Source organism: Manihot esculenta, chromosome 17, assembly GCF_001659605.2.
Source record: "Manihot esculenta cultivar AM560-2 chromosome 17, M.esculenta_v8, whole genome shotgun sequence".
In the NCBI taxonomy this organism is placed as follows: domain Eukaryota; kingdom Viridiplantae; phylum Streptophyta; class Magnoliopsida; order Malpighiales; family Euphorbiaceae; genus Manihot; species Manihot esculenta.
This window is the reverse complement of record NC_035177.2, coordinates 33395746-33416695: the sequence shown is the minus strand read 5'-3', so window position 1 is coordinate 33416695 and position 20950 is coordinate 33395746. Positions and strand designations below refer to the sequence as shown.

Sequence of the window (20950 nt, the reverse complement as noted above, 5' to 3'; positions counted from 1 at the left end):
AATTTTATACTAAGACTTGACCTATTCAGGGGAGGGCAAGTCTTAATAATGAACTGGGTGTAAAGGTATTTGGGTCTTCATTTTCCAGGTAGGACCGCGTACAGCTTATTAGATTCTTACCACGTAACCCTGTATCACTTTGGGCGATCGTTGTGTAACATCAGAGGTCCCATCACTGGTCTTCAATTCTTTAGATTCGAAGGTAACAATTGCTTTCATGATTTGGAATGTAACGACCCGAAAACCGGACCGCTATCGGCGCTAGGGTCCAGATCGACTTAAGGTCGCCGGGACCCGTAGCAAGCCTAACATGCAACCTGTGTACCTGATAAAATCCCATACATGATCAAACATTTAATAAAAATTTAAACTTTTCCATATACCAAGCCTGTCTCGCATACATAATACCTGTAACATAAAAACCCCATACTAGAGCCCTCATCAAATGCTCTAGTTGGATCAACATCTCTTAAGACGAGCTTGGTTCAACATCAGTATCATTAAAACCTTAATAAAAACATATCATGTATGAAAGGGATTACAACAGACCATAGGGCCAAGCACAATACTATACTCATATCTTTACATTACATTACACTTTATAACATTTACAAATCATGTCCACGCTAAACTATTACATTAACTACCTCTTTTCCCTTGCTCACTTCCTGATCCGACTCTGACCTGCAAGCCTGGGGGTTAAGGGAGGGGGTGAGCTAAAAAGCCCAGTGAGCAGAACAATAAAACATTATATAAAACATGCTTCATGAAATGCGTCACAACACAATTAATTCACATCACGGATGGACTGACCCAAAATTCCCTCCACTCTGTGCCCGGCCCTCGAAGGAGCTCCTCAGGACTTCTATTACATACAATAAGCTCTGTGCCCGACCCTCGGTGGGGTTCCTCAGGACTTCTGTTACATACAATAAAAATCTGGAGGGCTAGTGAGTCATCTTGTTGTCCATCCACACCCACAATGAATAATGCAATGCGGCATATTCGTGAGTTCTAATGCAATCAACCTATTATACATCATGATGCATGAACATGCTTAAAACATTTGATTTCTTAAAATAAAAGATTAATTAGTTCTACTCACATCTGGCTGACTCTGAACTGACTGAAAAGCAGCCATCTCACTACTGGGGTCCTCGGTTCCTCGGGTCCGAACCTACACAGGTGGACTCAAATGAGGGACCAAACATACACTAACATAACTCTATACATCTCCCCAAAAACCCTCTTAAAACATCACAAAACATTCATAGAAAACATGCAAAGGAAGGCTGAATAGGGCACTTTCGGCGGCAGGTTCGGCGACCGAAAGTCATGCACCTTTGGCGGCCGAAGGTTCCTTCCAGATCCGAAACTCATGCATGTTCGGCGGCCGAAACTGCCCTCCAGAGCCGAAAGTCCAAACTTTCGGGGGCAAGCTTAAGCGGCCAAACATGCCACCACAGGCAGGTTCGGAGGCCGAACATGCCTTCGGCTGCCGAACCTGAGTTCTTCCAAAAATGGCAGAACTCAGCCCTCACATGCACAAATGCCTCCCTAAACCTTCCAAACATACATTTAGCTATTCTACAACATGCATAAACTCATTCTCAAGCATATAGGGGCATAAAACTAGCCTAAACCCCAGCAAACAACAACATAACATCACATTACATACATTTATCCTCAAATTTACATAAACCCTAACATTTTTTTACAAATAGTTTAAACATGCATTTCTACCCCATAAACCTTCACAAAACTTGTTTAAAACATCAAAGATGATGATGATCGACACTTACCTCTTGAAGATCAAGAGAAGGCGTGACCCAAACTTGGAGATTGAGAGGATTTGAGCTCTGGGGTCTCCAAGCTTTTCAACTTCGATTTTGAACTTAAAATCTTCAAAACCAAGGTAAAACTTGTTAAAAACTTGAAAGGATTAAAGGAAAACCTCAAAACCAACCATGGAAGGGCATGAATTCACCTTTGCCCGAAAATGGAGGAGAAAACTCGCCCATTTTCGGACATGGAGCCTTTTATAGGTGGCTGGCCAGACCACCTTCGGAAGCCAAAGGTGACTGCAAAACTCCACCAAGTTCGGCGGCCGAACCTGGATTTTCCTCCATGGTGTTTTTCTTTCAAAACTCAATTTCTTTCATACTTAAGACCTTGAAAACATGTAAAAACATTTTAGAAAAACATATCATTACCCTTCTAGAGAGTTCCGACATCCGAGATTCCGCCGGACGGTAGGAATTCCGATGCCGGAGTCTAGCCGGGTATTACATTCTTTCCCCCTTAAGAACATTCGTCCCCGAATGTTCAACAAACAAGCATAAACATAACACATAGCATCAAGAAGCACATAAACCTAAAACACATACCTTAAAAGAGATAGGGGTATTGCTGGAGCATAGACTCCCGTGTCTCCCAGGTACATTCTTCTATATTATGGTGATTCCAAAGGACTTTCACTATCGGGATTTCCTTGTTCCTTAGCTTTCTGATTTGCGTGTCTAGGATAACTCACTTATAACCCCAAGAAACATATCAAACAACACTTAAACATGCTTCAACACAAAATCATGCAAAACCTCAACCAAAACCCTATTCATGTAGACTATCCATACAACTCCCATAAATCCTTCAAAAATCAGTAAAAGAGGTTCTGGATCTTGACTTACCTCTTCCAAACAAGAGATCAAGTGATCCTAACGTGGAGATATGGAGAAATCTCCTCACAACTCTCCAAACTTCAAAACTTGGTTCTTTTGCTCAAAACTCCCAAAACCTTCAAAAACACATGAAAACTCTTCAAAACCTTACAAGATTTGAGCAAGATCATGAAAGTCAACTAGGGAGGGTGTTGGACTCACCTCTGGCTGAAGATGGAAGCAAAATATCATCCTTCCACCGACTTGGCGCCCTTTTATAGGTGGCTGGCCAGACCACCTTCGGCGGCCAAACGTGAATCCGAAACCATGCAAGGTTCGGCGGCCGAAAGTCACCTTCGGCGGCCGAACTTGCCATTTTCTCCCTTGGCTCTTTTCTTTCAAAAACTCATTTTCCTTTATACTTAAAACAAGTCAAAATACATAAGAAAACATATGTATTACCCTTCTTGAGGGTTCCGACACCCGAGATTCCACCAGACTACAGGAATTTCGAGGCCGGACTCGAGCCGGGTATTACATTCTCCCCCCCTTAAGAAAGATCCAAGTAAGGTTCTTAGTGAGCCTGAAGTGGAGATCCTTGGAGATCTCACCTATGTAGAGCAGCCCGTGAGGATCCTAGACATGCAGATCAGAAAGCTAAGGAACAAGGAAATTGCAATGGTGAAAGTCCTGTGGAACCACCACAATTTAGAAGAGTGCACCTAGGAGACACGGGAGTCTATGCTCCAGCAGTATCCATATCTGTTTTAAGGTTAGTTTCCTTTTTTTTTATGTGTGTTTCATTGTTTGTGGAACATTCGGGGATGAATGTTCTGAAGGGGGGGAGAATGTAATACCCGGCTAGAGTCCGGCATCAGAATTCTACTTTCCGGTGGCATCTCGAATGTCGGAACCCTCTAGAAGAGTAGTAGATATGTTTTTCTAAAGAGCATTTTAGTATGTTTTAATGTTTTAAGCGTAAAAAGAAATGAGTTTTGAAAGAAAAGAGCCAAGGAAGAAATGCAAGGTTCGGCCGCCGAAGGTGAAAGTTCGGCCGCCGAACATGCATGGCTTTTGATCTCAAGTTAGGCCGCCAAAGGTGGTCTGGCCAGCCACCTATAAAAGGCCCTAGGTCGATGAATGGATAAGCTTTCTTCCATTTTCACAGACAAAGGTGAGACTATGCTCTTTCTTGGGTGATTTTCATGTTGTCTCCAAATCTTTCAAAGTTTTGATGAGTGTTATGTTGTTTTGAAGCTTTTGAGCAAATCAACCAAACGTTTTGAAGTTGGAGACTTTGAGGGAGAATTTCTCCATATCTCCACGTTGGGATCGTTTATCTTCTTGTTTGTAAGAGGTAAGTAAAGATCCTGAACTTCTTTTCATGATTTATGCAAGTTTTATGGAGGTGTATGGGTAGAGATGCATGTTTAGGTTAAGTTGAGTTTTTGGTTGATTTGTGGTCAAAGCATGCTTATGTGTTTATTTGTGTTGTTTGTTGGGGTTTTAAGTTAGTTTTGGACCCCTTTGTGCCTATACTTGAGTATATACAGGTTGTGGAAGTTTGGGTTGCGTGTGTGTGTGAAGTTGGGTGAGTTTTGCTTGAAGCAGAGCGGGGTTTTGCCTATTGGCAAACCCAGTTTCGGCCGCCGAAGGAAGGTTCGGCCGCCGAAAGTGCTAAGGAGGTGGTTTCGGCTGCCTAAGCTTGCCAGAGGTGAGTGGAACTAAACTTAATGTTTTAAATTGAGAACTTAAATGCTTTTAGCATGTTCCATGCATCATGAGATGTAATAGGTTGAGTGCACTAGAATACACTAATGTGACGCATTACATTATTCTATGCTTGTACGGATCGGACATAGTTTGGATTCATTAGCCCTCCGAGTAAAGACCTGATGAGCCTTGAGAGGGCCGGGCACAGTGCACCATAGAGGGTGTGATCAAGTCCTGAGGAGCTCCTTCGCGGGCCGGGCACAGAACAGAGGGAGTTTTGAATCTGTCCGTCTGAGATGGGTGATTTACTTGTGATGTGATGCATTCCATGTGAGCATGTTTATTAACATGTTTTTATTGTTCTACTCACTGGGCTAGTATAGCTCATCCCTCTCTTTTAACCCAGTCTTGCAGGATCAGAGTTAAGGGGACGTTCAGCAGAATTCAGGAAGAGTAAAGAATGGTTGTAATAGCTAGTGTGGATATGTAATATTGTAAAGAAATGTATTAGTCGTTTATAGTGTAGAGTATGTGCTTGACCCATGTTGTAAAGCCTTTTTATATACATGGTCTGTTTATATTATGTAAATGTTTTTATGAGTATGTGAAAACCAGGCTTAACAGAGTATGAGTTGAACCTGTCTAGAGCATTGATGAGAGCTCTAGTAAGGGGGTTCTGTAGTACAGAGATAGTGCGTGCATAGGTTGAGCCTTGGTTCAGAGCAAAGTTTTATGTTTTTACAGAAAATGTATGATCATGTATGGGATTTTACAGGTACACAGGGAGTCTAGCAGGCTTGCTACGGGTCCCGGCGACCTTAAGTCGACCTGAATCCTAGCGCCGGTAGCGGTCCGATTTTTGGGTCGTTACAGGAGAGATATGGGTTAAAGCTGGAGTAATCCGATGTACCTCCCATCAGATACCCTGGGCCCTGTGAAAAGGGTTGATATTGGGGTGGGTAACCAAACCCCGATGCCTGAGCGTCTCCTTGAGACTCTCCCATGCCCTCTTCTGACATTCTCATGCCGAAGCTACCATCTCTTCTCTGTTCATTCTCCTCTGATCCCCTTACATCAGCTGATATACCACCCTGAACTATTCCCCTCCTACTTACATCAAAAGACCTTCTAGGGCCCCTTGACGTACCCTCTCTACTTAATCTGCATGACATTGCCCTTGGCAAAGCAGGGGGACGGGCATCCATGCCCTCATTTTCCGATGGGACTCCAGTCAATCGTGCAGATCGACGAGTGCCTCGCATTCTGATTCTGAAACACAACATAAAACACATAAACATTAACATCATATGGTTCATGTGATAACACATGAACCCACATCATATATAGCATATCATTAATGCACATGCATATAGTCATGGCATTACACATCATCATCAAGACAGGACTCTACATCCTATCCTAGTGGACATGATTTTTCCTATTGTGCTTGCCCTTCTATAACATCTATGAGCCCGACACTCTAGGTCCAACCATATGAACCTAGGGCTCTGATACCACTCTGTAACGACCCGGAAACTAGACCGCTACCGGCGCTAGGATCCAGATCGACTTAAGGTCGCCGGGACCCGTAGCAAGCCTACATACATCCTGTACATCTGATAAAATCCCATACATGATCATATTTTTGCATAAAAACTTTAAACTTTTCACATACCAAGCTTGACCTGTGCATGCACCATAACTGTAAACATAAAACCCCACACTAGAGCCCTCATCAAATGCTCTAGTGGGGCAACATATCATATGTCAAGCCTGGTTCAACATAACTCATCATTAAAATATTTCATATAGATCATGTACAAAAAGGGATTAACACTACTATTAGGGCCAAGCACAACACTAAACCATAAAGCATTACTTTACATCGTTACATTTCATCATTTTACATTACATGTCCACTACTAATCTAATACACTTAACATAGCCTTCAACCTTGACGACTTCCCAGTCTATCCTCAACCTGCAAGCCTGGGGGTTAGGGGAAAGGGGTGAGCTACTAAAGCCCAGTGAGCAGAACAGTAAAAATAGTTCATTAGACATATGCTATCATGAAATGCATCACATCACAAACAAATCATATCAAGGATGGACTTGTCACCAATGACCCTCTACATAATCCAATGTGCCCGGCCCACAACTGGAGCTCCTCAGGACTTTCACTTAACATATCATAACATAACATATCCAATGTGCCAGGGGCATAGAATGGGCCTCAACCTAGACTTTCTCTTACTCTGTGCCAGGGGGTAGAATGGGCCTCGACCTGGACTTCCATACCATATCATATCATACCAAGGGCCAATGGGTCATCCAACATCCATCCACATCAACATCATATTATGCAATGCATCATATTCGTGAATTCTAATGCAAAACAACCTATTTCATACAAGGCATTTATGATGCATGATCATGCTTAAAAGTTTATTTGCTTGCAATAAAAAGAGTTGTGTTCCACTCACCTCTGGCTGACTCTGGACTAACTCTGGAGCAGCTAACACTGCTGGCCTCCTCGGTTCTTCGGGTCTGATCCTACACAGGTGGACTCAAATGAGGAACCAAACAAACTCTAACATGACTAAACAACTCCCTAAAAACCCCCTAAAACATCACCAAAACATGCAAAGGAAGGCTGGGCAGGGGACTTTCGGCGGCAGGTTCGGCGGCCGAAGGTCCCTCCAAAGCCGAAAGTCAAGCACTTTCGGGGGCAGGGTTCGGCGGCCGAAACTCCTTCCAGAGTCGAAAGTCACCCACTTTCGGGGGCAGGTTCGGTGATCGAAACTCCCCTCCAGAGCCGAAAGTCCAAACTTTCGGAGGCGAGTTTAAGCGGCCTAAACTGCCTTCCCTGGCAGGTTCGGCGGCCGAACCTTGCTTCGGCGGCCGAACCTTGCTTCGGCGGCCGAACCTGGATCCTTCTGAGTGGCAGAACCCGATTCTGCCATCCCACATTCAGCCATCCCAACTTCCCAACATGCATTCAACTATTCTAAAACATGCATAAACACTTATTCAAGCATATAGGGGTATAAAACTAGCCTATACCCCAACAAACATCACATTAAGCATACATTTATCATTTAACTAACATAAATCCTAATATTTTTACATCTACTCTAAACATGCATTACAACCCTTAACCCCTTCTTAAAACTTACTTAAAACATCATAAAAGGCATGGATCGACACTTACCTCTTGAAGATCGAGAAGAGGTGCGATCCCAAACTCGGAGATATGGAGGAACGAGCTCCGGGGGTCTCCAAGCTTCAAAACTTTGATCTTTAGCTCAAAAACTTCAAAACAAGATGAAAACTTGTCAAAAACTTGAAAGATTTGAAGGAAAACATAAAATCGACCAAAGGAGGGCGAAATCTCACCTATGCCCGAAAATAGAGAGAGAAAACTCGTCCATTTTTAGATAAGGGGCCTTTTATAGGTGGCTGGTCAGACCACCTTCGGGGGCCAAAGTGCCTCTGCAAACCCCCCATGTTCGGCGACCGAACCTGGGTTTTCCTCCTTTGTCTTTTTCTTTCAAAACTCAATTTTCTTTCTTCAATAAAATCATAAAAACATGTAAAAACATTTTAGAAAACCTTTATTTTACCCTTCTAGAAGGCTCCGACATCCGAGAATTCCGGATTCTAACGGAGATTCTGCCGGAAGGTAGAAATTCCGATATCGGGGTCTAATCTGGTATTACAAATAAGTACTTTCTATTGTGGTATCTTTTGCAATTTAAAGCCGTGACAATTTATTTTGTGATAAGAGGCTCTCTCTTTTCTAATGAGAATTTGATAGAAAATAAGCCTCTAATGGATAAAAGGACATAATTATTTAACGAATAAAATGTATAAAAGTGTTTTAATATATTCTTAAAATATAAAAACTAACTTATAAATAATAATAATATTTAGAAATTAAATTATAAATATCTGTAGTCTCTAATTACAAAATAAATTTTCACAGCTCTAAGTTATAAAAAATACAACAATAAAAAGTACTTATTTGTAATTATTAAAAATACAGTAATAATTAAAAAAACTCTCACTATTCTATCTATTAAAAAAAGAACACGATGCTTCGGGTAAAGTACAATCAAATTCTTAAATTGTTATAAAATTAACTAATTCATCACTATTTTAAAATTTATCAATTAAAATATTTATATATTTTATAAATATTTAATATTTAATTATTTTATTAAAAAATTTATTAATTACTTTAAATTATTTATATTATTTACTTTCTATAATTAATTATATATATTATTTAATTTATATAATTTTAAATATTTATACTATTTAATTTTGTTAATAAAATTAAAATAAGAATTAACAGTTTTTTATAAAAAATTAAAGAGTTTAATTTTATATTATATAAAAGTCATCTTATTTGAATAATTTTAAAATATAAATAAATGATTAAATTTTCTAAAAATTTAATCATCTCATAATAATTATCGCTGGGTGCGGCGACAGAAGACCGAGGGCGAGTGCGGGCCTCGTTTATATGAGAAAGGCGCTTTCCGAAAAATAATTTTGAAAAAAATAGCAACAAAAAGGTACGTGTCAGCTTCAGATCAAAGACAGAACGTCGTCTTTGGCGCACATTTCGCTGATCACATAGGCGAGTTATTTTGGCCTTCTAATCTTCATCTGACGCGGGAATTTAATGGGCCCCAACTTCCTCCCTTATTATTATTATTTTATTGTTTAACTACTTTATTCAATAAAAAAAAATCAACCAATCATGATTTTAAATCAGGATTATAATTTTTTTATTATAATAATGTACTATTGATTATGCTATCATTATAAATAATTTTTTTTACGTAAAATCATGAACAATTAGCTGGAATTCACTCCATTTTACAATTTTTATTTTTTTTGTTATTTTAAAATTATTATTTATTTTTTAAATTATATTAATATATAAATTAATTATTATAATTTTATTTTAAAAAAATTTTCTAAAATATTTATAATATTTAATATATTTAAGATATATATAATTAAAAAATTAATAAAAAAAATTATTTTTTATAATATATAAAAAAATAATATAAATAAAAATTATTTAACGGAACATCGTGCATGTGATATTAGATTTGCCATTAAATAGCATGATCCCTTTTTGAAAACTTCATTGAATCAAGTAGTACAAGTCTTTGAAAATATGTATAGGTATGAACCTTCTCTTTATTAAATTCTAAAATATTGAGATTAGAATGGAACCTTAGTTGATTAAGAAGCTTAAATTCAACTAATTAAAAAATTGTTTATTGGCTAAAAAATTATAATTTTACGAATTTTTATATTTATAATTTAAACTTTTAATTTTAAATTAAAAAATTATCACTTTTAAATTTATTATAATTATAATAATTTTTTAAATTAATTTTAATTAAATTTAAATTAATTCGCATAGTATATCATCTGTTATTATTTTTATTATATAAATAATTTAATTAATTTAAATTAAATTTTACTTAAAATTTTGAACTCTTAATTATTTAAAATTCTCAATTAAAATTTTTATTTAATTATAAGAGAATTAAATATTTCAATTATATAATTTAAAAGTTTCATGTAATTAAGAGTTTAAGATTTTAAATAAGGTTTAATATTGATAAATTAAGTTGCTTATATAATAAAAATAATGTTATATAGTAATTTAAATTTAAAAATACAATAAATTTAAAAATTAAAATTTTTTAATTTAAAATTAAAAATTTAAACTATAAATATGAAAATTTATAAAATTCAAATCTTTTTGAGTCAATAAATCTTTATAAAATATAGTTGCATGGATAGAAACTAATTATTTAAAAATATAGTTTCATGAGTTGAAACTAATTATTTAATACAGGTTATGAAGTGAAATTAATTATTTAATTTTTTATTTTTAAAAACACATTAATTAATTTTTTAAATGGTTAACTATTTAATTTACAAATTTTAAGTATAATATATAATGTAATTTTTGAAATTATTAACAGGAAAGTAATGTTTTTAATTTTACAGACAAATTTTATTTGTCTATATCAACAGACTAAATAGTTAATGATTTTAAAAATATATAGATTAAATAATTAATTATTTAAAATATTAAAATTAATTAATATATTTTTTAAAATAAGTAATTAATTAGTTTTTTAATTTAAAAAATTAAATAATAAATTTATCTATATTTATTTATTAAAAAATGGCCCATAATTTTTTTTATCTAAAATTAAAATACTAAGCGATCTAAATTCGGTCAATAAATCTTCAATTATCTTTATTACCTACAAAAATTTATTTTTTCTATAAATAATTTAAATTGTAAATAATCAATTTTTATATATAAATTATTTAGTTATTTAATAAAGATACATATGTGAATAATATATTAGAAAAAATAGAATGAAATTTATAAATTTAATTATATTTGTGAATTCATGCTACTGTAGAAATGAACCGTGTTACTCCATCGGTGCAATTATATTAGCCGTTTTAATAACCGGTAATTATTTTGACAATCAATAATTACACTGACATAATCCGATCTTTCAATTTATAAAAATTAGTATTTTAACTAAATTAAAAGGCAACAGCACCAAATGATAAATGGTAATTTATTTGACCAATGCAAAAATCATTGAATTTTTTAAAATTCATTGGGCATAGAGCAAATACCAGCCTAAAATTTATAAAATATACACGCAACTCAAAAGGACAGTAAAGTAATAAGATCAAATCGAGTTAATTATAATGCAAATAATTGAGATTAAATTGATAAGGTAATTAGATTTGATGACCGGACTTTTCCTACTCTAGGCGAGATTGAGCCCAAGAGAAGAATATTGACCCAAAGCCATCAAGCCTCTTCTCATGAATAAATCAGTCCACGCAGAGCATCTCGAACCGGAGATATGAAACAGGCCGGACCAGACAACGCACGCATGCCCATCTTTTGAGAACTTAGTCTGTGATGTGACAGGAGGTAGGCAAGGCAGGCACAGTCACTTTGCAGCCCTGCCCGCATGCGTGCCGGAGGAAATTAAATGGCCGTCTGATGCTGAGAGGGACTTGAACGCATCCGTACGTACATATCTGAGTGAGAGAAACAAGTGACACTGTAGTAGAAGGGCCATTAAACGTCACTAGCAGACAAAAGGAAAAGGGATAAAAGGGAGGAACGTCTTCCTCTCCATCTAAACTTACACTCATAGTATAAATCCTATTATCTGGATATCAGAACATCAGATTTTATCAACTACATGTAAATAACATCAACCATCAGATTCATTTTATCGCATAATACCACTCAACATGTATCCAGACTATAATTGCCCTTAACCATTGTAAGCATGATTATAGGAAATCAATCTTTGCATGATTATAGGAGATTTGTTTAGCATAATTATAGTAATTATTATTCTTGTCATAATTAGCTCATACTTTTATATATATATATAGATGTAATATCTCTGTAAAATACATATAATAGAAATACACAATTTTTTCATTATTATCTATACTCTTTCTGCTAATATGGTATTAGAGCCGTAAGGTTTTGATTTCTAGTTTCTGGGATCTCTTCTCTCTCTGCAATTCTGATTAGTTTTCCACCAAGCTACCTAACTCTGCCTGTATTTCACACACTGTTCATCTCTATTCCTTTATAATCAAGGAACAAATGGAGAAATATGACATTTCAAAACCTATTGCAACGCTTTTAACTGGCTCCAACTATAATCTCTGGGTTCAAGATATGAAAAGTTTTTTGATAGGTCACAAACTTTGGTGTATTATCACTGGCGATATTGTTAAGCCGACAAGAGAGAAAGATGAAATTGATGCGAAATTTGCGGAACATCTGGAGGATTGGGATAGTAAAAATCAACAAATTATCACCTGGTTTCGCAATACCTCTGCCCCATCAATTCACATTCAATTTGCTAATTGTGACTGTGCAAAAGAAATCTAGGATTTTCTGGCTAATCGATATCAGACCACTGGACTTGCTCACTATTATCAGTTATGGACTACTCTTCATAATCTGAAACAAGAAGCTGGACAATCTGTAAATGATTTTCTTGCCCAGGTACAACCAATTTGGACTCAAATATCTCAGGCCAAAATCAGTGAAGATCATCTTCATCTCATTCAAGTTCTTTAGTCATAGCTTGCTGCTAAAGAGGGTCAGTACTTGGGATTTAGTTGATCTTCCACCAAACAAGACCTCTATTGTAACAGCCCACCTCGGGCTTTCCACTGGCGTCGTGAACAGCTCTTAACATCCATTCACCCTCACGGGTTCCTGGCAGGATTTGTCCCCTTGGGTTCTTGCATCGAGTGCATCCTTCCCCAAGTGGATTTGGCCCAAATTTCCCTTTGGAAATTAGGTCGCCTCCCCCACTACTCGAACTCTTGACCTCCCACTTTAAGGGAATAGTCTGGTTAGAGTTACGAAATTATCTTCATCAGCATTTTGAAATGAAAGATCTGGATTCTCTGAGCTATTTTTTGGGTCTTAAAGTTACTCAACATTCTGAGGGCTATTATCTCTCTCAAGCCAAATATGCATCTGACTTACTTTCTCGAGCAGGCATCACTGATAGCAAAATTGTGTCGACCCCGATGGAGCTCAACTGCAAACTTACACCTCTTGATAGCACTCCTCTTGATGATCCTACTTTATATCGACAGCTTGTTGGGAGTCTTGTTTATCTCACAGTTACTCGATCTGATATTTCATATGCTGTTCATCTAATCAGTCAGTTTATGTATGCTCCTCGTTCAATTCATTTTTCTGCAATGCTTCGAATCCTTCGTTATATCAAAGGAACTCTTTTTCATGGTTTACACTTCTCTGCTACCTCCTCCTTGGTATTATCTGGCTACTCTGATGCTAATTGGGCCGGTGATCCGACTGATCGTCGCTCTACAATTAGTTATTATTTCTTCTTGAGAGATTCTCTTATCTCTTGGTGTAGCAAAAAGCAAACCGTTATTGCTCGTTCTAGCACTAAATCTGAATATCGTGCTCTTGCTGATACTACATTTGAACTACTTTGGTTACGGTGGTATTAATTGATATGGGGGTCACTCACTCTTTTGCTACCATGCTTCATTATGACAATAGAAGTGCTATACAAATTTCTCATAATAATGTCTTTTATGAGCGTACCAAACACATCGAAATTGATTGTCATTTGGTACATCATCATGTTACTCACGGCACTATATGTTTGATTCCTGTCTCGTCTGCTAGCCAAATTGCAGATATTTTCACCAAACTGCATCTTCCAGCTCGCTTCCAAGATCTCTTATGCAAACTCAAGTTGGCACCTGCACTACCATCTTGAGTTTAAGGGGCTATTAGCATGATTATAGGAAATTAATTTGTGCATGATTATAGAAAATTTATTTAGCATAACTATAGCGATTATTATTCTTGTCATAATTAGCTATACTCTTGTGTATATATAGATATAATATCTCTATAAAATATATATAATAGAAATACACAATTTTCTTATTATTATCTATACTCTTTCTACTGATAACCATAAAATTGTCCATTGAATCAAGAAGGCAACAAAACCGCCATCACCAAACTCGTCTCAGCAAAACATTAAGCATAACACTTAAATTATGCAAACTAACTAGATGCAAATCTAAAAAGAAGCATGCGATAAACTTCAACCTCGTGAGCAACTAATAAGTCACTAGAAGCAAATTAGAGACCATCGTGAATTACAGTAAGCCACGATCGAGATCGCCATAATAAAAGATTGACCCACAATATTTTCAGATTGAGATAACTATGGAACCACTTGATAGAGCTAATTGAAAATTTTCTAACATCAATTTTTACCGATCTCAATGCCTCGATAACCACAGCAAACTCAAAATGATTAAACAAAACAAAATCCTTACAAATAAAAAAAAAACTTCCAACAAAAATCACCTATATAAAATAAAAAATAATAAAAAAAAAACAAAACAGACACCCTCTGCTCAAATTGCGATTCTCGCCCTCTCGAAACACGTATAAATGAAATGTAGAAGTATAATAGTTGGTAAGATATTGTGGACAAGTGCATGTGGAAAGAGGGTCCTACCTTGAAAACCAAGTGGTTGATCTTCCTAGGATAGTCCACATCCAAATCTAAACAGCTAGATTATTTTGGTTCCAGCTAGCTTATTCCATGCCACACGTTCACATTAACATACAGTTTTCAAATTAGGTAACCTGTGCTCCACTTTTTGATGTTTAATGATGGGAAAGGGTAATTTACCTATTAAAGAGCATTTCGATAATTTTAGTTGAAGTTAATGGAGACTAATGGTAATTCTAATGTGAAAGCAGTAAATGTGTTTAATAATACTAAAATAAATTAATAATAAATAATTTAATAAATACTCTTTCTGAACATAATTTAATAAATACTAATTATATAAATGCAATGAATTTAATTTTTCAAAGTTATATTTAATACTAAATAATTAATATTATTTTTTAATCTTTAAAAGAATACCTTTTGATCCAATCAAAGAAAAGAATCCAAAGCCAAAAAGCGTTTTTAAGTTCAAAAGCCAATTGGAAAGGAAATTCTCATGCTAAAGACTGTATCTTGTCAGTTTTGAATACAGTAACGGTGGGGACTAAACTTTTGACTATGTTTTCATAGCTTAAATCTTATCTTTATGTTTCATCTCGTTGGAGTTGAAAGCAAATTTGAATTCAAGGGCAAATATCTTGTAACTCCAAGATCGGCTAGATAGAGCTAAACGAGTTCTTAGGCTTTAGGCTACATAATATTCAGAATTTGGAGTGGGAATTGATTTTGGAACTTAAAGAAAGAAGAGTGTCGGTTGAATTTAAAACGCCCGATAAACAGTATAATCAATTTTTAGAGCTATAAATAGCAGTATAATCGATAAAATGTATATGCAATTCAGATTGAATTACCAACTCTTAATTTCCTCTCCTCCAAAAATCAACAAGTATAGCTAGTGGATCAGCCATCTGTTTTAGCAAGAATATTCACTGAGAGGTAAGGAAACACAATACTGCTATTCTAAACATTGTCAATATGAATGGCTAGGATTGCTTCTTGAGTTTACTCTCCATTATTCCCGTTCAAGAAAGCAGACTTTTGCACTTATTCAGGAATGAATTCAGAATAAGGCTTTAATAGAGAATTCCAATTCATGGAAATTACCTTTGCTAAAAGAAATTTTCATCGAAGATGAGGTAAAGGATATTTAAGCCATTCCCATCAATCTGTTTCGCAGAGAAAATAAAATTATTTATCTGAAGGATTAATTATACAATATCAACTAATTAACAGTTTCTTTTAAATAATTATTTTTATACAAATATTTATATTCTATTAATTTGTTATATATGGTACAATGGTTATAATATATAATTTTCCAAAATATAGAGAGAAAGAGTAATTATATGAGGCAGTTTAGCCAATAACCAAAGCTTAATTATTATAGGCGTAGCATCCAAACTCCATTACTAAAGCAAGCAATATGAATAATGGAAACTATCTATGTCTTCAGTTGTTTAGCCCTTGTTTAGAATCAAAGATTTTAGGATAATTCAATTCTTTTCTTTTAAATTTTTTATTTAAAAGGAAAGAATTCAATACTTTTAACTGAAAAAAATTTTATTCTAAAGAAAGTCGAATTCTTGCATAGTTTTGTAATATTTTATTTAAATTCTTTTCCTTTAGAATACTCATGCCTAACGAAGAGTTAATGTGTACACTAACAAAATTAGATCATAATTATTTATAGTTAATTTTAATGTTTAGAAAATTTAATGTTACCTTATCTCAATTTTTGCAACATCTTGTATTAGAAATAAGATGAGAATTTATTATTTGAAAATTAACTAGATATGAAAAAAATCACGGATTAATTTCTCTCCATTTTAAAAAGTCTATTAATTAATTTTTTTATTAATTTTATTTATTAAATATTATAAAAAAATTTAAAAAATATTAATATGAAGAGATTAATCAATAAATTTTTTAAAAAATAAAAAATTAATTAATGTATTTTTTAAAATTATAGAGATTCAACTATAAATTATTTAAGGATTAAAATTTATAAGAGAGACTAATTAATAAATTTTTACAACGTACGGATATTTTAACATATTTTTAAAAATTAAAAAATTAATTAAAAAATTTTATTATAATATAAAAAATAAATAATATATATTTTTTTAATTAGGATTTTTGGTTAATGGATTGTTTTATCTTGATTTGTAAGCCACTTAAATTATTTTATAATATTTTTAATTCTTATAAACTTAACTTATAAGCTAAATGAGACATGGCATTCCTAAAACTTTCCTGCCTAGAAATATTCGATTTTGAAAAGATTGATTAAGCTGGATTAATTTTAATTTTAAAATTTTTATTTAGTTTAATTTTTATTTTAAAAATTTTAATTATTTCAATTTATTTAATTCAATTTTGATAAAAAAAATTAATAAAACCGAATTGGATTGAATAATGAAAAATACTATATTATTTTTAATAATATAAAAAAATTATATTATAATTAAATTGAAATATTTTAATTAAATTTTAAAATATAAAAAAAAGTTATAAAATTAAAAATCACAATCAATTAAATTGAATCAGTCTAATTTGATTCAAATTGATTTCGGTCTAAAATTAATTTAATTCAATTTTTATAAATATTAAAATTTTATTTTAAATTAATTTAATTTATTTTATCTAATTCAATTTAATTTTAAATTGAAACAATATAATGTTTACCCTAAATCTAAATCCAATGTTTGTGAATAAATAGTTTAGAACTCTACTCTTTTGTCAAATATTCAAATATTGTTTCAAAATCTTTAAAAATTGAGCTTTAATGCTCCTTTTATTTTGTGGAAAATAAGTTATATGTTGAAATATTTCTTAAACGATTATTTTCTAAAAGCAACTTATTTTTATTATCTAGTTGAAATGCTAAAAAAAGGGATTTTTTTACTTTTTTTTTTATTTTTTAATAAAAATTTAGTTGGTGTTAATAAAGTTTTTAAAATTTAAAAATAATTTTCTTTAAAAATGATCTAATTTTCTTTTCATCCAAAAAATATTTATATTAATAATTTTTTTTGAGTTCTTCAAATATTAGAAAAATTGAAATTTTTTTTTTTGCAAAATAAACAACCTAAAAAACTGCTCTACTCCTTTGCACAAAAGGCCTGTTTGATCACTATTCATAAAGTTCAAAAAAAAAACAAAAAATTCTTCTTCTTGATCCGGTAACGATTAGCAAGAATCTTGGGAACATTAGTATAATTCAAAAAGAAAAAAACTTTTTAAAGTTTATATCTAAGAGTAAGATAGAGATAAATTTCTACTATGATGAAAAAGACTGATACAATATTTTAAAACTCTCAAAACCCTAACTCTAGTATGTTTCCGAAATATTATACACCGCTTTCAACACAGATTTTCATTTTTTTATAAAATTAGGGTCGCAGCGGGTTGAATCAGACTGGATCACAAATATACCTAAAATTAAAGCCACAAAATTAACAAATTTGAATACTTTAAAGTTCTTGCCCAGCAGCTTGAAGCCTCTCAAAAGATCTTCCTAAAGTTTAGACATGACCAATTCTCTTTTAACTTAGGCTTCACAGCTTTAAGCTACTCAATAAAACTATAGGATTGCTTTACACATCTAACAAAATTGGAGAATTTGAAAGACTTTGGTTCAAAAATACATAAATTTTTATTTCCATCAACAAAGTACAATCTTCAGTGAGAGAACTAAAAGCAGCCCTTCTCATACTGGACACTTCTACAGTTCTTCATAAAGTCAACAAGTGCAAAATTAGAGGCAATGTCCTGATACATTCCCCACCATTTCATAAGACTGCTTCCTCTCAAGAAAATCTCAGGAGATACTGCATAATTCTTTATTTGCTCCATTACATACCTCTCAAAGTTAATTAGGTATTCCCTTGATGATTGTGCCTCCATGGCACTGCTTGTCGGAGCCTTCAACAGTTCACATGAAATGATAGCTTCCTCTACCTTTGCCCAAAAGCAAGAATCCTCTGTCAAAGTACCTGCCACATTTTTCTTCTTCTTGTTACTCGGAGGCCCTGCAGGTGTCTCTGCTTCCTTTTTTTGCCACTTCTCCAACAGAAAGTAATGTTTAGACCTTCCCTCCGTTTCGTAGTTTCTTTTGCCGTAAGTTCTGTAGTATTCTGCTATGTCAAGAGGCTCAACCATTCTTCTATAATTTGTTCCGGCAAAAAGCCACGCTGATCGAATGAATACCCTCTCCTTGTGGGGCTTTTTCTCAGCTTCTTCCACCATGTCTTTCCAGTATTTTGTAAGAAATTTCTTGTACTTAGTAACTTCTCTATCACTCATAGAAAGATTGTTCTTGTAACTATCATAGTAACCTATTTGATTGGCCTTGCAGCTCTTCTTGTACCATTCGAGGAAGGCCATTTTAACCTTTATATCATTTAATTTTCGGCTTGGATTCAAGGCTTTCCTTTTATTTAACATACAGATTTGCTCCCTTGCTTTCAATTTTGCAATCAGATTACTGAAATCCATGTTATGCTGTGGTTGCTGCAAAGAAGATCAGAAATAACCTGGATTAATTATGCTAAAAAATCTAAAAGCACATAGCAGATACAGGTGGAAACAAAAATTTCCAACAATTTGATAATTCCAGAGGCTGTGTTATTAAGAATTCTTGCAAGAAATCGGCATGAGCAGAAATTTTTCTCAAAGATAAACACACGCACGCAGTTTCAGGGACAGGACTGGACCATTATCAAGTTGCGTGTCACAAAATATTTGTAAAAGCATAACTTATCAGGGCAAGACTCAGCTACCTGAAACCTTGTATCTCCAATTGCTTCCAGTTGTAGAATTATCCCAGCCTCAAGTGAATTTGTAACCGAAAGACCACGCAATGAACTTCCCTTTAAGATAAGTCTGGCTTTCAGATTATCCACTATCGCTGCATAATAACTCAGCAAGTGTTCATCAGAAACTTGACTTCCTGTGCTTCCCAAGGCCATTGCTTCTAATAAACGAGCAACTACTTCAGGGTCATCAACACAGGTACATCCCAATTCAGAACACAAGAGAAATGAACCAAAAGGCATATAAACAATAGTTTGTGGAGTTGAGGCCAAAGGCTGAGGAGTGAGTGGCGGGAGAAAGAGACTGGGAGCTGGGTCTCGGTTGGCAGCAACGTGCAAGAAACAAGAATTCCATGTTGAGCGTTCTGAAATGGCTTGTCGGAGGCCTGAATCGCCAATCAAAGGTGATCCAAAAGTGATGCAGAAAGGCCGCTTGGTGGAGGGTTGATTGATGCTATCTAGCAGCCATAAAGTAAAGAGAGAAGCTACTGATCCACCCAGAGAATTTCCCGTAATAATTAATGGAGTGTTCACTGATAAATTTCCAGTCACTGGATCAACAAACTAACAAAACCCACATTTGAAAACAAAAGAAAATATCAATAAATGAGAATAAATTGCTGAAATATTGCAATTTCAAAATCCCCATTACTGTAGATGTAGGAGAAATTAGGTACCTGGGTTCTGAGGAGAGAGAGTTCTGAAAAATGACGATAAAAGAGAGCTATTGCAGCTCTATTAATGGAGAATGATGGGTTGCCTTTAGAACATAAGAATTCAAACAAGGGAAAATTCTCCTGCTTAAGGGCTATTGATGAAACCAGATCTCCTTCTTGTTGAAGATGATGAATTAAACACGAGGGTGAAGTACCCAAAGCTACAATAGTGAAATTCAATTGTTTATCAACTCTGCATCTAAGAGATAAAGGCTGCTGCTGGTGGTGGTGAAATGGGTTGGCTTCAGCTTGCAGAGCACAGATTGAACTCCATGAGAGATGCAGTAAATTAGAGTTAACCACTAAATTTGCCAATTCAAACCCACTTGTAAATCTGAAATAAAAAACAACAGAATCAACAGCGATCAAAAGAGTGATTTTTTTTTGCTATAATTAGAAAAAAATTTAGCTTAAAAGAGAAGAAATTTATACATACATGGGAAGTTGATTCATTCTCGCTGGCTTGGCAATACAGCACGGAGAATATTAATTCAGAGGTGAGAGAGATATATGAAACTCAAGTAAAGGCAAGTCAACGGGTCAATAGAAGTCTTTATAGAGAGAGAAATCTCTCTCTTTTTTCATTTTTTATTTTTCTTATGAGAACAGTGTCTCTTCATCTGCAGATATGCGATCTCGCTTGCCCCTCTGAATAAGGTTCCTTGTTGAAAGGAAAAAGGAAATTAGTGGTAAGAAAACTTAATGAATTCTTTCATTCTTATAAAACACAAATTACATAGGATTATATAAGAGTACATATATGTCTCTTAAAACTCTACTACATGAACTCTTTAATATATGAATCTCTATTAATGACTAATACATGAACTAATTCACGCATTAAATCTTATATAAACAATAATTTAGGTATATAAAATTAATTAAATATTTTATAGATAAATAAATTATATTTAATGACT

The 20950-nt window shown here is 34.2% G+C and overlaps 1 protein-coding gene and 1 pseudogene across 1 annotated transcript; one reads left to right on the top strand and one right to left on the bottom strand.

Moving 5' to 3' along the window:
• Positions 1 to 12069: 12069 nt before the first annotated feature.
• On the top strand, positions 12070 to 13741 carry LOC110604966 (annotated as a pseudogene).
• Positions 13742 to 18131: 4390 nt separating this feature from the next.
• LOC110605519 (senescence-associated carboxylesterase 101) lies at positions 18132 to 20688 on the bottom strand. Its single transcript, XM_021744133.2, has 4 exons — positions 20467 to 20688; positions 19992 to 20364; positions 19282 to 19878; positions 18132 to 19012 (listed from the first exon to the last, which is right to left on the bottom strand). Exons 1-4 carry the CDS (start codon positions 20481 to 20483, stop codon positions 18194 to 18196), a joined length of 1806 nt encoding a protein of 601 aa, XP_021599825.1. The 5' UTR covers positions 20484 to 20688; the 3' UTR covers positions 18132 to 18193.
• Between the last annotated feature and the right edge of the window lie 262 nt (positions 20689 to 20950).

What these genes read in the sequence shown, in the direction of transcription:
- LOC110605519 (XM_021744133.2), bottom strand. An exon ending in TCTCTCTCCTCAGAACCCAG is followed by an intron (nt 19,879 to 19,991) that starts GTACCTAATTTC and finishes GGGTTTTGTTAG; the next exon opens with TTTGTTGATCCAGTGACTGG. An exon ending in TTGGAGATACAAGGTTTCAG is followed by an intron (nt 19,013 to 19,281) that starts GTAGCTGAGTCT and finishes TCTTCTTTGCAG; the next exon opens with CAACCACAGCATAACATGGA.